The following is a 19220-nucleotide window of genomic DNA, read 5'->3' as shown; positions in this document are numbered from 1 at the left end:
GCCTGTGGAAGGCTGATAGGTTGAGACTGATATCTTGCTTCCATACTTATGTTTGAGTCTCATTTTTCATTTTTGATCAATATCTGATGGTCAAGCTTCCTCTGACGACACAGAAAAAACCAGCCTCGAGCTGTGTGATTCCACATCTCACATGGCAGGGCTGGGGAGAGGACAGAGGCATAGGTCTGCTCTTCGTATGCCAAGGGACTCCAAACTCAGTATGTCTGCACAGCCTGTTCAACGTGTACAGCCACATCAGGCCTGCGGGAGGACTGGGAAAATGCCTCCCTCAACCTTCATATCTTCACCAGAGTATCGGTAGAATTTTCTTTTACCTTTGTACCTGCAATTTGCCTGTGCTTTTTAAAATTATTTCTTTGTGGGTTTTTCCCCTACTCCTCGTTCTAAAAGACATGCAAGGCTTTCCATGCTTGTCTGACATGCAGCATATTTTCAGGAGCACGACAGAAACAAAGAGTGGTTTTAAAATCATCTTCTTGCAAGTAAATGCAGGAAATGACCTCAGAAAGTGTTCCTTTGTTGTTCTTAGGGAAAAAGATCAGTCCTGGCTGGAGGTAAAGAGTTTTGATCTGAAGAGGGACAGGCTGCACACATTCAGCTATTTCTGTCACATCTAGAGAGAATCAGTCCATCTGTAAGCAGTTCTTGTGATATTCCCACACTCACTTGTGATATTCCCACACTCATGCTTTTGGCCTTAGACAAAAATAGAAGATCAGGACCGTAAAATCTGAGAACTAGAAGGTACCTCTCCTGTTTTTCTGTTGTGCAACTTGTAGTGATCTGCTGCTGAAGAATTAGTGAAGTTAAAGCTTAGTTTTTATGAAGACAATGCCATCTAAAATCTCAATGGCTTCTTTTAAATTTGGTGTGAGCATCTGTGTATTCAGCACTTCTGAAAACCAATCCACTGATTTGGGATATGAACCTAAATAATAAGTTGGTAGAAAGTTGAACAAACTCACATAGATGCATTTGACTGAGACACACGGGTATGCAAGTTGGAGGGGGTAAAGAATCAGGAGGAAGTTAAATTTAAGTCAGCCTTCACCCCTTTGGAGAGGCACTTTTTGCAAGGGCGTGTAGTGACAGGGCAAGGGGTACTGGCTTTAAACTGAAAGAGGGGAGATTTAAATTGGATACTAAGAAGAAATTCCTTACTGTGAGGGCGGCGAGGCGCTGGGCCAGGCTGCCCAGGGCAGCTGAGGGTGCCCCATCCCTGGCAGTGGCCAAGGCCAGGCTGGACGGGGCTGGGAGCAGCCTGGGCTGGGGGGAGGTGACCCTGCCCGTGGCAGGGGGCTGGAACTGGGGGGTCTTTGGGGTCCCTTCCAACCCAAACCATTCTGTCATTCTACAGTTAATCTGCCTTATTTGACTCAATTTTCAACCTCCATAGTTTTTAAAACATTTTCTGTTCCCCACAGCAGCTGTTTTACAGTAGATGCCCTGTAGTACCCAGGCATCAATTCCACAGCACAATTCAGGCCTCCAAGTGCAGGACCTCCCATGAAGATGGCCATGTATTATAGTATTTGTAGTATCACAGATATTGTAGTATTATAGGTCATAACTCTCGGTCCAAAAAATATTTACAAGTGGTATGATTTTACCTGCAGTTCAAGCAGGGTGCTTAAAAAATACCTTGCTTTGCAGTATTTTCTTGGTTTAGAAACTGCCTTCCTGCCTATAATTCTCATGTCACTTGTGTCCACAGCTGTGCATAGGTGGTTGGCAGTAGAGATGAAATGCATGTGAATCTGCAATGTAGACTGTGTGTATGTTTTTGGGTGCCAACATTGTAATGAATTGAACTGTCAGGTGCTATAATGACAAGGGAAAGCAGCTTCCTCTTTTCCAGGTTCACACGATCTGTAAATAAAGTGAATCTCTTGCTAGATTTTATGTAATGTTTTGGTCTTCTAGTCTGTTCTCATTAAAGAAATACTGTCAAGACAGGCTCTTCCTCTTCTATTTTAGCTGTATGAATAGCATCATATTCTCTTTTTTCCAAGCAAGCTGTCAGGCATGTCACTTTGCAAGGAGATGCAGAAGGTAGAATTTTTGTAAACTGATGTTGAAACTTAAACTGTTGATCTCCAGTGAGAGCTGTCTGCTTATTCCTGTTCTTGCCAGGGGCATCAGCTGAGGATTGTCAGTCCTCCTGAGTACTGAAAATGTGTGATTCTGAATGAAAGGCAAAGTATTTAATATATCAGGAAAGGATATTGCTTTGGGTTTTGTTTTCTTTTTAATACTTGCAAATACAGTGATATTGTCTTACTCAGTAATACTTGTAATCTTGAGTTGCTTCCTGTTATTGGCAGTGGTCATTACTGAATATTTCAGAGCAAGAGGCAGTTTCCCTCTCTTTATTTTATCCCCATCCTCCAGAATGGGTGTTTGCAGCATACAATGTGCTGCCTGTTGGGCCCCATTCTTACCTCTAGCAGAGGATTTGTTAAAGCCCCAAAGAATAGGATTTAATAATTCTTACAGATATGATTTTTTTTTTTTGTTAGACTTGTCTATGTTCACTAATTGTCATCCAGATAGATGTTGAAGTCCTCTTTTAATTTGAGCTCACAGCTTCATCACATCACACAGCTCACACATCATCACAGCTTCTGCATGACAACATCTGCACAATGTCTAAAAGTACAGTATCTTTCTTTTGTGCGTCTTGCCAGAAACAGGAAGGATTTTTCCCTTAGAACTATGCAGAATGTTGTCTTTCATCAGTCCCTCTTCTCTTCAAGAGGTCTCCTTGGATGACTCAGGTTCCCAGGGGACTTTCTCAGCTCATATCTGAAGAGGTGGGCATAGCAAATCCTTCTCCAAATTCTGGAGTTAACTAGCTAGTAACTGGACCCAGGGGCTGAATAAAAATTCCTTCCCTTGCAGTTAATTAGGGTTCTTTGGGAAATTCTAATTATGTCAGAAAGCTAAGAGTTAGTGAAGACCTGACTCTGTATAGAGTCAGCTGGAAAAAGGAGAACAGATAAGGCAGGAATTTGTAATTTTTAGGCAGGAAAGAAGTATGAAAGGGAACAACGACCATTTGCTTTAGCTGTGCAATGTAAATAAAACAAAGCTCATTCAGGTACCATAAAATACAAAACCGAGTTCTGCTTTGTAAAATTCTTTACCAATCTTAAGCAATGAAAATCAGGCAGACAGAACTGTTTCTCACCAGTTTCAAGCACCATACTTTTGCTTTTATTCTGAAATAGGATGAGCTTAAAACCAAATATGATCTGGGGCTAAATTAGAGCCTTTCAGGTATAAAATGCAACGCTGCAAATTGCTGGTTAAAAGAAGGAAGAACCATTCTTTTTAATAAAAGGCTTTTGCCTGCTCACAGGAGGAAAGGGGTCAAACTTGCCTCAAATGGTGTAAATCCTTGCCATGGGCAGAGCAGTCCTGTGGTGATCCTGGTGAGTAAGGGACTTGATGTGGGAGGATGGTTCTTATTTTCACTTTCAGAGGAGGCAGAGGCTTGGCTTGGGAACGCTCGGGGTGGGTCCTGCCTTGTCAGAGATTGAAAGCCCATTCAGATGTTTTGCTGTGGCTTAAGGAGAGGCTGGTCTAACACAGTACCGCCGTGTCTGTGCACATGAACATGTGTGGTGCTTTTCTTGCAGTTGCTTCCCCACACTTTCCTGATGCCTAATTGGAACCTGAGCAATTAGCTTAACAAGCCTTGTCAGAGTTTCCTTTTGGAAATCGGTGCCTGTGGTGTTACATAGACAAGGTCAGATTGGCTGTCAGTTCCCAAGACTGTATATGTAATGGGAAAGCAACAGATAGTTGCAGTTTAATAAAGCCCCTTGATGCCCTCATCTGCTGGATAATAACTTTAATTGACAGTTAATGTTTTCAGCTGCACAAACAGGGTTTTTTATTATTTATGTTCCAGGGAAAGGTTACTCTTGATAGTAGAATCTTTAACCTTAGATCTTAAGAAGCTTTTTAAAAATCACAATTTGAGACAAATAGGATGCTTTAGGGTTTTTTACTGGCTACAGCATCATGTAAATTAAACCACTCTAAATAAACCTATTTGCGGAGTTCTTAACTTTGCTGTTTCTATTTTTAGAATGGTTATGAACTCCAAGAGAGGCATTTGCCTTGTAAAAATAAAATCTCAGGCCCCACAGTTAGTTGTTGCCCATCTCTTAAGGCATACCTGGAATCTTTGTGATGAGAGATGTTCTGTATGCTGTTGCACTTTCAGCAGCTGTTCACAGTTACATCCAATGCCTGCTGTTCTGGGGCCTGGCTGAGGATATATGGCCAGCAAGCTCTTGGGGCGCAGCAATAAGTGATGGTATTTATGATGCTGCCTCTGCCCATACCTATTGCCCTGGCCCATGGGGCTTGGTTGCTTAGGAACAGGTTTGTGAGATGAGAGTGGTGCCTATCTCTTAGCTTTCAGCAAATAAGGAGTGTTAATTTGTAGGAGTTCATACTGCAGCTGACTCGCTTTGTGGTTTATTAAATCCAGCATGCTTAACTAGTGCGTTCTCTGAAAGATTTCATTTAGCTGAGTCTTCCAGCTGTCTTAAAGTATAGCACAGCAGGCATCAGCTGTGAACTTTTGGAGCAGGGCAGAGCTTAATACCAAGTCATTTGGAAGGGTGTCTAGGGGGAATGTGCTATGCCTGCTCATCGCATTTCAAAAGAACTTTACCATTTGCAGGGCTGGGTGTTTGGTTTTTTTTCTTGAATTTCAAATTCCTAAAGGAGTTACGACAGAAAGGGAAGGGTTTATGCTTCCCCAGAATAACTGCTTAGGTCTTATCCCACACAAATTAAACCCCACCTAGCTTTTCACACCATGGATGTGCAGCAAGTAGAAGAAAAAAGCACAGAGCCTGACTCAGTACTGGGCTATACCCAGTGCTATTCCTCCGTCACTGTCTCCCTTTTCTACTCCAATCCCCAAATTCCTCCAGTCTCATCCTTCCCTTCTTGCTGCCTTTTGCCCACCCTCCCACGCTCACCTCCCCCAGGTCTCCTGACAGAGCAGCCAGCATTTGCACAGCTCCCAGCCAGTTCCTCAGCAATCAGACACAGCAACATGTGCCTCTCCCGTGGGCTGGTGGATGAAGAATATAGCTGGTTATGTCATGTGTAAAGCAGTCTCTCACAGATACTGTCTTGTGAGCTATAGCCTACTGCATCTTATGGCAGGAGAAAGCTGGTTTGTGTGTCATCAGGGAGACAGCAAAGTAGCAAGGCTCATTATATTCTTATTTTCACTTTCAGTTCACAATTTAAATACCCACAAGGAACAAATTTTCTCTGCTTATAACAGTCTTTTTGAATGATAATGTCATTGAACATTCCATTTTGCCTTTGTTCTAAATGCTGGAAGGTTTCCCAAACAACGATGCAAGAAGAAAACAGCTGTTTTCTGCAAGGCAGAGATGTGCGCAGAGAATTTGCAAACTCTGCCACAATTCTTCAGTAGTGTAAAACAAAGGTTGTAGGATCTGTCATTTACTCAGTGATAGGTGTTTGTTGAGCACCTAGAAGAATGATACTTGTTTTTTTGATACTTGTTTTTACTTGGTTTTTTGGTGCTATTCCAATTTAAATGTTAGTAATGGAAATCATACAATGCAAATATATGCCAGTTCTTGTAAAGGGATGTAATCAGCAGTTCAGGCATGGGTTTATAACTGTTGTAATCAATGGGAATTTTATTAATGCAAGTAAGGGCAATAGGATTTGGTCCCCAAATGTCTAGCTTTGCAATGCCTGAGTGCTCAGGTATACGATTACTGGCAGGCTACGGTACTGTGAGAGACTGGGGTGTAATGAGCTCCTGCTAAATGCTCCCTAAATTTCTTCTTTCTTCCCAGAGCAGAGTAGAATTGCATTACCACGATGATACGCACACTCCCACTGGAAATCAGCCAGGTAGAAAGAAAAAAAAGATGGTTTTCTCTGTGTTAGTTGTCTCAAGTGCTCAACACATGTAACTGTAAGGTGCATGGTCACATAGGAAGTTTGGCTGTGACATGGGACCTGTTCTTGCCTCCTGTGCATCAGATAGATGCATCCCCAAACCATGTGATTTGGCACAAATTTGCTGTCAGTTGGGAGCTCTGCTCAAGCCCAAGTAGTATCACTTCTGCGTGTGGTTTCCCATGCCATATGGATGTGTCTGATGGAGAGGCAAGATGAGTTTTTCTAGGAGTGGTGAGAGGCCTGTAGCAACCCTCAGGGATGGCACCTGTGCTCACTTGCTTTATCACTTAATAGCGACCACAAAATTAGGGATGCTTTCTTAATTGTGGATGATTGCTTTCACCTCAGGTGCATCCTGGCAGGTTAATGGGAAAAGAGAAATAATACAATCTGTGAGAACTTCTGAGCAGCCCTTTTCTAATGAGTACCATCAACCAAATCACCTGGTAACTTTTGTCCTTCTTGTATGACTCATCATTTCCCATGGATGTTGAGAATGTGTTGACTTGAACTGTAACAAGTCACAGTGGGGAGAAGACTCGTGTGGGTAGAAAGAGCAGCTGGGGTGTCCACGGCAAGAAGTGGCTGATTTTGTGACCATCAGAGGAGAGTCTTCAGTCTTCCTCTTTTGAGGAGAAGTTTGGGAGCACCAGTTAACTGTGATGTGCCAAGAGGCAGGATCTGTGGTCTATTTCAGATCTTGAAATTGGCATAAAATCAGGGTGGTGTCTGGAGCAAGGCTGTATTTTAAGCTCTGATATGGGAGTCCGTGTGCAGTTTGTCTCACCAGCTAGAACGCATCTCCTGCTTCTGCTTTTCAGCTACTCCTAAAAAAAGCTGTACTCGGCTATGCTCAGCCCCATCTACTTCCAGGGAGAGTAGGTAAAGTATTGGCTACTTTTGGGATGGTCTTACCCAGGGAAAGTTTCTCTTGTCTTGCTCTTTCCTTTCCTTTATTTTTCCTTTCCACTGTTGCGTTGCTCGGTTCTCTGTTCAGGGACATTTGTTCAGACAAGCTGACCCTAATGGTCTCTTTGGGCCTTCGCAGCAGGCAGCATGGCTGTAGCAGGAAGCAGACGCGTGTTTTCGCAGTACACCATCTCCGAGCTGAGTACCTGAATATCTCTGCCACCGAGATACTCTGGATAATAGTCCTGTCATTGAGTTTACAGCATAGGGATGTGTGCTGGCATCACCTAACCAACCTCTGGTTGAACATCAATCACTACTGTGAACATAACGGCAATTTGTATGTCTCCAGATTAATTTAGTTCTGTTCAAAAAAACTATTTGCTTTTCTCAGTCTCATAGTTTTCTTCATCCTTGTTTAGGTTGGCACAACAGAGGCACCCAGAGAAATTCAGCCCTTGCTCCAAGTTACCCACAGCATGATCAATAAAATGGCTGACAGGCATCAAGGGCTGAACGGTTCAGAGATAGTGCTTGCTGTCCTTGTCAAATGTGGCTGCTCGGGTAATGTCTAACACCTGAGAGCACCAGAGCAGCTCTGGGACCGGTATGGGACTGGCATTCATTTTGGTGGGCTGGAACTCAGCTCCATCTGTGCGCCAGGGATGAGTCATTCCTAAGCCCTAGGGCAAATGATTCCTGCCCTAAAACAAGCGATGTAATTGCCCTTTTCACAGAACTGCTGATGGCAGAACACTGTGGTTTAGCTCTCCCATACTCGGGTCTACAGTATAAACCTCTCAGACCCTCATAATAGGGTGGGCCTTTGTGTACCGGGCAGGAGGGGAGCCACAGGTCCTACGCGCAGAGTTCCCGTGGGGGAGGCAAGACAGCATGGGAGAGGGCTTGGACAAATCCACCTGTAACTACAGAATTAGCAGCTGCTGGCTTCCAGCTAAGTCCTTGCAAAGGACAGAGACAGAGATCACAGCAACACCAGCTCTAGGGAAGCACCAGCAGCTGCAGGGATCACTGTCCACCTGAACTGGGGCGGGGATTTCTTTCCCCAGAAAGCCAGCAGCATAGCAGCTCAGCTGCTTGAAAGGTTGCCTTATTTTACACCCTAACTGTATGTGCTTAAACACAGTTACACGGAGGCTCTGGCCACTAAATGAGCTGCTTTTCTAGAAGTGCAAATCATAATATTGCAGTTGTTGCATTGCTGAAGGTGGCCCAGGTCCAAAGCAGGATTTGGTTATGTGCTTCAGGCGGTGGGGTTACGTGCTTGTACCAGATGGAGACTTTAAATTTTCATGAGCAGGTTTATAAACACAAAGAATATCCTTTTATCAGCCTCCAGGTCTTTTACTAATAAGCTACAAATGCTGAACTTCAATTAGCATGGAGTGGAGGTGCAGATGAAATAATATGCATTCTTACTAGTGATTATCCATCATGTGAGAATGAAATCAAGACATGAGTAATGACCTGTTTCAGTTTTTTGAGGCTTTTTTGTTGGGTGGGTTTTTTTCCCGTTAACACATGCTCGGTGTAGTATAAATGAGTGAAAATAGCTAAAAATAATTTGAGCCAGATTCTCTGGTGATGACACTCCATTGCAGTTGAACGGAGTGTGAGTTTTCAGCCCTGCTCATCTTCACCTTGACTTCTGTAGGTGTTGGGCCAAGCCAGCACAAGGGTGTGTGACAGCTGTGTTGTTAAGTTTGCCATGGAAGGGTAAAGAGTTTACAGAACTACTTGTTTCGTGCTGCTGAGAGCTGGCCAGAGAGGTCTAAGCTTTGAAGCAATGCTGCTGTGTGTTGTTAGGGAATCCTGGCTTTCTTGAGGGGCTCAGGTGCATGGAGAGGGAAAAGGATTGATTAGTTTAATGCTGCCTTTGCCTTTAGCAGCAAGTTTCTTGGCCTACGTGGCGTGCTTGTGTGCTGTGTGTGTGCCCCAGCTGAGAAGTTTTCTGGACCCTGCAGGCATCCAGCTACCGAACTTGTGCCCTGTGGTTTGTAAATCACGTAGGAGATCTGTGCGTTACAACAGCACTATCAGCTCTTTAGAGGGTGTTGAGGAAGGACATCTACCTCAGTTGGTACCTTTTGGGGAGGAAAGGGGCTGGGTGTATTTGCAAAGATTGGTCTTGGCACATAGTTTGAGAAGAAGGTATTGGGGAATTGTCAGGAAAGCTGAATAAAAGTGCAGCTTTGTGGGGTATAGATTGGTTCTGGGGATTCTGTGTTTAACTTTTCATGTCTTGCCTTAAGAAGGCTTTGCTGGAAAAGTAATCCACTAAGAGGATAGGGCCTACTGTTGAAAAATAGGCACATAAATTTGAATCAGTAACTGAAAGAAAACTGTTCTCCCAATAATATAATTGAGTACTTTCTGACTAATCAAACCCCAGAATATACCCCTGATGTACTTACCAGTCACTTCTTTGGTGGATTGTGCTTCAGCAGGATGGCTGTTTTATAGGTCATACTGGCTTAGAATAGGATATAATCATTGAAGTTGGAAAAGACCTTTGAGATGACCGAGTCCAACAATAAACCTGGCACTGCCAAGTCCACCACTAAACCATGTCCCTCAGTGCCACATGTGCACGTCTTCTAAATACCTCCATGGATTGTGACTCCACCACTTCCCTGGGAAGCCTGTTTCAGTGCTTGATGACCCCTTCAGTGAAGAAATTTTTCCTAGTATCCAATCTAAGGTCACGGGAGAAAGACAGAACAACATTGCAGAGGTCTCCCCTGATACCTGAAAACCAACAGGTTTTTGCTCTTTCCAGATCGTGCAGGGTTGAAATTTGTAGCTGGAGGCAGCTGCTGCTCTTTTATGAAACATGGCTGTGAGCTGTGCGTAAGAAGGAGCAAGACAACAGACGACAGCACGGCACAGGGGTTTGCAATTGCCACAGGAGTCTGAGCGCAAGGGCCGCTTGATTGAATTATCGGAGATGCATGGGGCTTCAGTTCTAACTTAACACAGGCACCAAGGCTGCAAGATTATTGAGGCAAAATGGACTTGTTCTCTTTGATTAGCTCTGATTTGCTACTCTCATGGCATATATTGATGTTAAAAGAAGGCCAATAATCTTTTCTTTGTACTACATTGGAAATGACACATTGCAAGAGGAGGAAAATTTGTTTAAAATTGCGGAGTTGGAAATGAAGTTGAAAAGAAAGATCAAAGATTGGAAGTAGGGGGAGGAAGAAAGAGGCAATGTACGGTGTGGCTGCACAGACATCTTAATTTCATTTTAATGAATCTCTGACCACTCAGGAAGGGGAGGGTAGCTCTTTGTGTACTGGGAGGGAAAGAACAGCCTTCTGCCACCATACCGTGATCTCCTTTGAACATGGTCTCTTACCAAAATGAAGGACTCCACTCTGCTTCCCATTTCACAAAGTTAAAAAAGACCACGCTATTTCCTGACTCCCTGCGTCCTGCTTATGTAACTTGCAGATAACGGCTGTGCAACCTCTGGCTGAGCCCTGGAAAATTTTCTTGTCGGTGACTCAGGTGCTTGGCAAACAGGCTGATGCAGCAGGCTTGGCGATGAGATTGCAGTTAGAGGTGCTCCCTGGGTACCAGAGCCCAATTCAAGGTCTCTTTATGGAGGCTCTTCCTACTAGAAGCTGTGTGTGGCTTACTGATCATCCTGGTCACATCATTGCCAAGCGTCTCTGTGCTGTTGCTGTATTAATTATGTACAAGTACAAAGCATTGCCCTTGATTGCATTGGAGCAGAAGAGAACCACAGCCCTGACTGTTGTCCAGAGATGTGGGTCAGCAAGGAAGGAAGAGAAGAGCTAGGTATGAATGATCCTCAGCCTTTACATAAATTTTATCTATAAAAATTCTTGCAGGATGTGGGTAGAGCGTTTAGTGCAGCTGGGCTGCAAAAATGGGACTTCATGGGGAAGCACAAGGTCCCCTTTTGGAGTTCCCATTCCCAAACTCTGTGCAGTGTTGTTTTATAGACTCTAGATCTGGCTGAAAGCTGGAGGACAGGTCTGCACATTGCGCTGTAGGAGTAAAATTGAGAACTATTAAAAGGGAAGGATTAGACCTGGGTATGAAGGGAGAAAACTGAAACAGAGGCAGAACTGCCTCAAATGCAAACCAGACTTCCCTGTGGGTCAGCTTTTGTCTCCAGCAGCAGCACATCCCAATTTCTACCTCTTCGGAAATGTGACTGAGAGGAGCCAGGAGGTCCATACCACTGAGTAGGGTCAGTCACTGCAGAGGGTTGAGACTGGGACAGCTGTGACATCCCCAAATACAGCACATCTTATACGAGTCTATGCAGCAAGCCCCTCTAGCAGTCCAGCCAAGTTTAAAGCAGTATTTAGTGCACTCCTGTACAGACCCTGTTTGCCAGGCTGCAGTGAGGGGGGACAAAAAAAGATGTTGCCACATGTGTGACCTGGTGACTAATGAGTTTCATTGATCTTGTGCTTGCAGGAGAGAGCAATCTACCCTCTGCAGTTCCTGTGAGCTTTTCTGCTGGAGGCTCTGAGAAAGCAAATGTGAGATGCTATCCAAAAGCAGGACTGTGTGAGCCCACTGAACCTAGTGATGCTGCACTCTCATGGATGTATGAACGTGATAGTGCAGAAGATACCAGCATCAGGAAATCTCTTGATGGCTTCTATAAAATGTATTGCAAGAAGTGGCCAGACAGAATGGATCCCACCTATGAGGCTGCATCACGATGTCTGTCACAGAAGATTTCAGAGCTAGCAAACAGGGATGGAAAAAAATACGCATTGCGTTGCCTGCAAATGGCCCAGGTGGTCTTGAACAGAGATGGGTGTAAGATCTTTCCAAACCACCCCGCTACTGCTTGTTTTTCAAAGCCAGCTGAAGAAGTTGCATTGGAAGACAGGAAGAGAACACCTGGACTTTCAGACGATGTTCTGCAATTCCTTTTGAAACAAACACAGACAGAACGTAGCCCTGATGTGTCACATGAGAAGTGAGCAAGACGCTGGTTTGTTTCTGTCATTGGAGCTTTGCTTTCACTCTGAAAAGACGTGACTTTCTCAGAAGGACACTGTTCTCTTAGCACCACCTTCAACGCCACATAGTCCATGGAGGGACTCTGCCAGGCAGCCCCACCTAAGGAGCATCTGTGGTCCTCATATAACTGCCTGGGGTGTGGTGACTCTCAGGATGGGTGACAGGTGACGTAGTGTCAGTTGCTGGGACATCAACCATGATGATTTATACCTACCAGGGTGACCTACATCCCCACCCCAGCTGAACAGTGGCCCATCCCAAATTCAGCCCCTGTGCAGGCATGGATGTCCAAGTGCTGTTGACTGTAACAAGACTGATTGAACAAGCTTGGCACGGTATGCCCTAGACCTAGGGAGGAAGTTAAGATTTTGTTCTGTGCCTGACTGGTACTGTAAGGCCTGTGCCTCTGCCTGATAGCTGTGTGTTTTTACCTACAGACATACAACCCCACAGATTATGATTGCAGTGCGGGTGAGCTTTTTTGACAGAAAAAATGTGTGTGCAAGGGAAAGAGGAACTACAGCTTCTGAGAAGTTTTGGGGTTTTTTAAACAGGAGGGATAAAAAAAGAGAAGAAAAGCTTTATCGCCTTAGTGATGCTTCTAACACTTCAAATGCACCAGCTGAGCAGACGGGATTTTTTCCTATCTGTATGAGGCGGTTTAAGAACAACCTGAAATAGATTCATGAGTGAGGGCTCTGCAGGGGTGTCCACAGGGGAACTGCGGAGTTGGTGCCAGCTGCACTGGTAGCTGCCTTCTGCAAAATGCAGAGTGCCTAGAGAAAGCAGAACTCACATATCAGCATGCCCAAGACTGTGGGTGGCTTGGTCGATTCTGTGGGGGCGATGCTGCTTTCTCCAGCTCTCTCCCTACCCACTAGCCCCTGCTTTCACAGAGAGGAAGCCAGTGTTTGTTGCTTGAGTACAATCTGTTATCTTTGTGGCACTGCACAAGACCTTGTGATTACCTTCCCGGGGTGTTGATGGATGTGAGAAAATCTTCTGTGAGATGTTTGAACCATGGAGGTGGTTGCTGTCCAGTAGGGATCATCTGGTGTTGGTTGGTTACAGCAAAGGTTTGCTTCTTCTAACGAGCTCTGCTGCTGTTTATACCCAGAACTTCCTTGCTCTGGTTTTCGTTGGCAAGGTCACCACTGGCTGCGGTGGGAACTGGCCCAATGCAGTAGTTGCCCAACTTGGGTTATGGTGACTGTCACTTGCCCTGTGACATTAAAAGGTGACCTGAAGGACTAATACCCAGCAGTCGGTTTTGGTCGCTGCCTCCTGGGGAATTAAAAGTGCTCTGAGTCTGATGCATCACTATGAATTTAGCTGGCCTAATTCTCTTTGGCCTTTGTGCTTATGGAAACCAGGAGTGAATCCCAAGGAAAGTACCTGCACGAGGGATGCAAGACTGGGCTCCCGCTGTTGAAGCCCTACTGGGAAGGGTGCTGCAGTCACCCAGGGCTGCAGTTCAGGCCCATCTGCTCCCTTTGAAGTAGTCACCCAGGAATGAGCAGAGCTTCCAGTCCCTCTTCGGGCAGGTTGTCAGTCATTAAAGCTATGCTTTACTGTCTGCAATTATAAATGTTCTGTTCTTCAATGAGGTATCAGGCTCTAAAAGAGACATGTAGGTTGGAGAATATCATTATGTGGTGGCCCTTACCAGGGTTGCCAGGCCCACTGCTTCGATGTAGTTTTTCCTCTGGTTCACAGCTTTCTTGGGGGGCTTGCAAGTTGAAGAAACCTCCTGGAAAAATTCTGAATTTTATCTTCTCCAAACTTTTATTGTTAGATTTCCATTAAAATTTAGAACAAACCTAATTATTTTATGGCAGATATTCATACTTCAGGTGCTTACAGAAGCAGAGCAGAGCTCAGCTGGATAAATTAGGCTCCAAAATCCCATTGATTTTTAACGATAAGAAATCAAGCTAAATGTTGAGGGGAGTCTGACAATTTTATCAGATATCTGGTGTTAGGAACCAAAACATGATAGGGTTTAGAACCTTATCATTCTTACTGTGAAATGAACAGCTCCATTTCTGGAGAAACACTTAATTTTAGGAGGTGTTTCACTGGGATCTTCAAGTTCAATACTTTTATTAAGTTAAACAAGACTGCAGCACAGAGAATAACGCTCATCACTCCTTTTCCCACTCACTGCTAATTAATTTTTTACAAACCTGTGCTGGAACCTGCTGTATGTGTCTCCAAATCAGCTGAAAGCCAAACCATTTGTATTACTCATTTCCTCGATAAATATCTCTCCTCGATTTCTTCAAGACATGAGGAGATGAATGCATCTGTCCTTGGCCAGGTGTTCCAAGCAAGACTCACCAATTGCTTCAAACAGGCTGTCCTTGAAAGAAGCACAATCTTATTTGACATTTTATGGTGCTACGTAGAAGAAATTGTAACAATGAATATTACTTCTGGTGAGCAATAGCACAGGGAGCCTAAGTTATGTCTCTTTTAATTCCTTAAGCTGATTTGCAGTTATAACTGAGATGCTTTGCTTCATATTAACCAAGTTGGATTCTTTTCCCCCTCCTAATTTTGTGGGTTCTTTCCTGCTTTTTGTGTGTTGCTTTTGTGACTTTTCTCAGCCTAACAGAGGGATATCTACCCATGTTCTGGATCCACTCAACTGCTCTTTCACAGACTACTTCACCCCCTTCTTGCAATGGAGTCTTCAGGAAGGTGGAAGCAGCTTTCAGGGAGCAATCAGCTTGAAATGTGTAGGGCTGCCAGGATCCTGTGTCAGACTAGTCCTCAGCATTGCAGAGTGGGATGGCTGTGTAACAACACCACTGCGCTTCCTGCCACTGCCAACACAGCCGTGGGTACCTCGTCTTCTGCTGCCTGTTGCAGAGGCACGAACTTGGCCAGAATTGCTGCCCCCTAAAAACAGTGCCCAGTCAGTGATGGGAGAGGGGAGGAGAACGGACCCCAAGAAGAGTGAGAGCACAGGGAGAAGGAGGGATTTGGCAGGGGAGAACTGCCCCAGGAGCGCAGGTGGGTGAGTAGGTGCCTTGGGTTGAGCTCTTGGGCAGCTGCTCTCCTGGACGTTGCCCTCCCACCCCAGCCACTCACCCAGCGGACAGGGGAAGGAGGCAGCCCTTCCCTGGGGCAGCGAGGCTATCCCCGCAGGGCAGAGTGCTCCCAGCCTCCTTCCCCTGGCAGTTTAAACACAGCTTGGCAGTGCTTCTGTCCCATTTCCCTCCCCACCATCACCTCTCCACCAACCTCCAGTTCCTTTCTGTCTTTCATGATAGTGCTAATGAGATCCCTGGAGGAGTTTTCCCTTTAAAATTAAACAGATCTCTCCGAGCCCAAAGAGCCTGATGTCAGTCAGCAACAGAGCAATGAACCCACGCAGAGCCACTTTAGGTCTGTCACTTGGAGGCCTCCTATCTCCTGGCTCAGTGACAACTTTGCTGTTTCACTCCCTCAGCCAGGAAGACGTGTGCCTTTGTGCATGTTTTCCACCCACTGGTTTGCCCGCTGAAGGGGTGGTTTGCTGCGGCGATGTTGCTTGCTGACTGGGGAGGCCATTCATTCTCCAGTGTGGATGTGTTCGAGGAAGCACAGAGAGCAGGAGGAAGGGATGTGCTTAAGATGACAGCACATGGGCAAAGAAGAAAGAAGGAAGGACAGTTGGACTCTCAAAGGTCAACATCAAGGTTCCTGGCTAATGCGGTTACTCCAGTACAGCCACACCGCTTGCACTAGTTTTAGCATTTGATCTTCAGCATTTCAGTTTGGAGATAGCTCTTAGCTTACCAGCTCAGCTGCTGAGACCTCCCATCTGCTCCCTTTCCATGCCGGCCAGATCCCAGCACGGGTGTGTGTCTTCTGTGCCCATCGGATTCCCGGCTGCAGTTTCACATGGGACTGCTATCCCTGCCTTGCTGCCTCCAGCAGATTGGCACAGCTGTGGTGCTCTGCAGGTGTTTCCAGCAAAGGCAATGGAAATTTGGCTGCTGACTAACCAGAGCAGGAAGAGGCCCCGCTGGGCCAGCTGGCTGCAAATTATGGCCAAAATCTTTGGACTTGGTGCAATCTCTTTTTGCGAATAGTTTTATACTAGAATTGTCTCGGTTTAGGTTGCTGTCCTTGAGTCATTGTGGAATTGATACATCTGGCTTCTCGCCGGTTCTGCTTGATGTGCTGCTTGCTTGCTTTTATGACAGGGTGTTGTACACATGCTGAAGGGCACACCAAATTTTGGAGCAGCCCCTCAGCTGTTCCCCAAGCTACTCAAGTTAATGGTGCTAGGGGAAAAAAAGGAGGTGAGGACCCAGCATAATTTCTGTAGTAGTAAATGTATCCACAGATGCTGGTCTGTCAGAATCCATCCTGCAGGCAAAAATTATGGAGAAAGGTAATACCCACTGCTTCAGCCATAGATACAGCTGGAAAAACAAGTGTGCTCTTGAGTGTGCTATCAGTAATTACAGTAACAGTACTAGCCTCTCCCTGCCAGCTCGCGCTGCTTAGCCACCACAGACCTGTCACAGCTATAAGGGCATTAATACTGACGGATGTAGGGAGCTGTTGCTAAGGTTGTACAGGGAGGGAGGAAGATCTTCCGATGTTTGAATCCAATGTTATTGCCTATATTTTTTCGCCAGCATTTATGATGTACCACACAGTTACATGCGAGTTGCTATGCAAAAACTTTTAACTAACATTTTAAGAGAAACAACCTCTCAGAAAGAGGGAGCTGGAGAAGTCAGTCTGTATCCCTTCAGCTGCTGTATTGGGTTTGGTGATGAATTGATCTGTGCTTTGGGTTAGCTTTAAAACCACCTGGTGTCCTATTCAGATAAAATAAACAAACAAACAAAAAAGCCAAATGCATTCAATTTCCACAAAGAAAGCTTGGAGCGAAATACGAGGTGAGGCTCCTGTTCTTTAGGAGAGTCCTGCTGCTACTGATATTTGAGAGATACCTGCTGGGTTTTGATGGAAAAGAAGGTCTAATGGACTCTAGTCTGACCCTAGTAGACCAGCCCCGGAGCCAGATGTGGCCTTCCCCACTGATAACAACTGTGAGGGATCTGCCTGGAGCTGTGGGGAGAAAGGGTGCACGCAGGCTGCTCCTCCTGAGGCCCAGAAAAGCTTGAGCTCCTGGGTTTTTTATCAGCTTTTTGAATGAGGTTTAGAAAACATTCAAGGGAAGAGCTGTTCATGTGTTGTTAATGATGGCAAAATGAGGCAGACTTCGTTTGGAAGGGGTGTGTCCACACTGGAAGTTAATCTGGGGTCCTGGTGTGGGGGGATCATGCTGCTTCTCTACACACCAGGGGCCAGAGGGAAGGTGAGATGCCTCCGGAGAGGTCATGCGTCTCCTTCAGCTCCTCTGGGCTCTTGGGGCTGTGCAGCCGCTGCCTTTAACAGCGCAGTTTTCTTATTAGAAACTTCTGATGCAGCAAGAAAAGGGGTAAGAGGACTCATTACTCTTCAGCCCTTTAGGAAATGTGATGCAAGCAATGACAAAACAGAGAATAGGCGGCTGCTGAAGGAGCATGAAGATAGATACCAGTAGAGGAGACATGAAACTGATTTTTAAAGAGCAATGTAGGCAGAACAGGCTGGATGCAGCTGAAAAATTTTGATCATGACTCACATCTACAAATCTTGGCTGGCATCTCACAGAGGACGTGGTAAACTCTCTGTTACTGGAACACGCAGTCTTCTGGGAGGTTTGCACCCCTCATGGTCAGGAGCCTGCAGTTGTTCTTTACGCTGCTCACTTCCAGGTACAATATTCAGCTCTGCCAAAAATAGATGTGTGTCTCATGCTGAGACAGAAGGAAGGGCAAAGACAGAGCCCTTTGGAATAAACATCTCTTGAGTAGGTGATAAATTTGAAGCAGATCTCATCTAGAGGAGAGGGTTTTTTTTTTTCTTATCTGTATTTGTTTTCTTTGGAGTATGAGCCTGATTCCTGTGTCCACACTGATTTGCACGGTGATTGAGAGACTAAGTTTTGGGAAGGGGTAAATTACCTACAAGGAAGAGGGGGTTCCTCTCAGTTCAGCACTTGTTCAGGTGGGTGATAATCTGGGATGTGGCTTGGAAATAGTTGGCCAAATGGTTGGAAATGCTACTGCAGAGCACTTCTGAGATCACTGCCTTCACAGACAGAGCCCCCACACTTGTTGCAAAATGGAGAGGAAATGTGTGGCCTTTGCAAATAAAACCAAAAATTATGCGCTTGGGACAGCTTCCTAGAAAACAAGTGAAAGTTCATGAAGCTTGAAATTCCCCCTGGGATGGGAAGGATTATACATCTGGGATATCCAAGTTCAGGTAGTTGCAGCGGTTACATACAGAAAGGCCTTGCGCTGTGGTTACTTTTCACACCTGAAGTCAAAGGCATGAATCAACCCATGCTCTAACCCCAAAGGCCCGATGCTTTTGAAGTGACTTAATTCTCCCTCTGCCCTATCCCACGTATAGAAAAGGAAGAACACTCCCATGCAGATGTTCCTGCCCTTAGATACGTCCCAGTGTTCATGTTGCGGCTTTGCTGCTGCCATGACCCCAATGCACTGCTGACTTTATACTGTCTGGGTATCTGTTACTATGTGAAATACCTGCTTTCTCCTGCCATGTTGCTATTGTCTGAATTTCAAATATTTCAAGAATTTTCAGCCCTATTGCCTTTTGGGTGGGGTTTTTTTTTTGCCTTCTGTGACCAGAAGCCACAGAAGCGTGGCCATAGGCTCATTGGTTTTGGTCTAACTCTGCTTAGCTGCTGTCGAAGGACTGAAGTAGTGGCCTGGAAGCATGGCCATCCATGGGTGGATAGGTGATGCCTCCTTCCAAGCAAAGAACAGTTTTTTCTGGATTAAGTACCAGGAGTGGTATGAGGCCCTCACAGAAATGTATCACTTCTGTGTATTTCTCCCCAGCCTGTGCAATAACCTTTGGGAAACTTTCTTTCGGAGAGATGAAGTGCTTTCCTCTCCGCCTGGCTTGCACTTGACTTAGCTTTGACACCTTCTGTGGTTTCATAACTCGGTAAAGCACAAATAATCTTCTCAGAGGCCCTTTGCTGTTGGTTTCTCTCCATTCACTTTGCTTCTGTGACCCACCCTATCATTTTATTCTTCCTCCACTACATTATTTAAGGCAGGAAATAATCTGTTTCCCTGGAGGCGAGGAACCATGCGATGCTGGACCACGTTGTACCTGAACATGCTCCCCCACTGTGAGCTCAGTAGGCAGCTGGGCTGCTTTGGTTCAGCTCTCAAAAGCAGACT

The 19220-nt window shown here is 45.4% G+C and overlaps 2 protein-coding genes across 14 annotated transcripts in view; both read left to right on the top strand.

Moving 5' to 3' along the window:
- SHLD1 (shieldin complex subunit 1) overlaps positions 1 to 19001 on the top strand; it is a 32974-nt gene extending 13973 nt beyond the window's left edge. Inside the window, exon 2 of the mRNA XM_056342596.1 lies at positions 11386 to 19001. Within this exon, the coding sequence (XP_056198571.1) occupies positions 11517 to 11903 (387 nt within the window). The 5' untranslated portion in view covers positions 11386 to 11516 and the 3' untranslated portion in view covers positions 11904 to 19001. The remainder of the gene's footprint in view (positions 1 to 11385) is intronic.
- Positions 1 to 19220, top strand: part of CHGB (chromogranin B) — a 112066-nt gene that overhangs the window by 70384 nt on the left and 22462 nt on the right. The window lies entirely within an intron of this gene.

The sequence above is a fragment of the Falco biarmicus genome, chromosome 6, assembly GCF_023638135.1.
Source record: "Falco biarmicus isolate bFalBia1 chromosome 6, bFalBia1.pri, whole genome shotgun sequence".
Taxonomy (NCBI): domain Eukaryota; kingdom Metazoa; phylum Chordata; class Aves; order Falconiformes; family Falconidae; genus Falco; species Falco biarmicus.
Note: the sequence above shows the minus strand (reverse complement) of the source record. Positions and strands in the feature narration are given on the sequence as shown.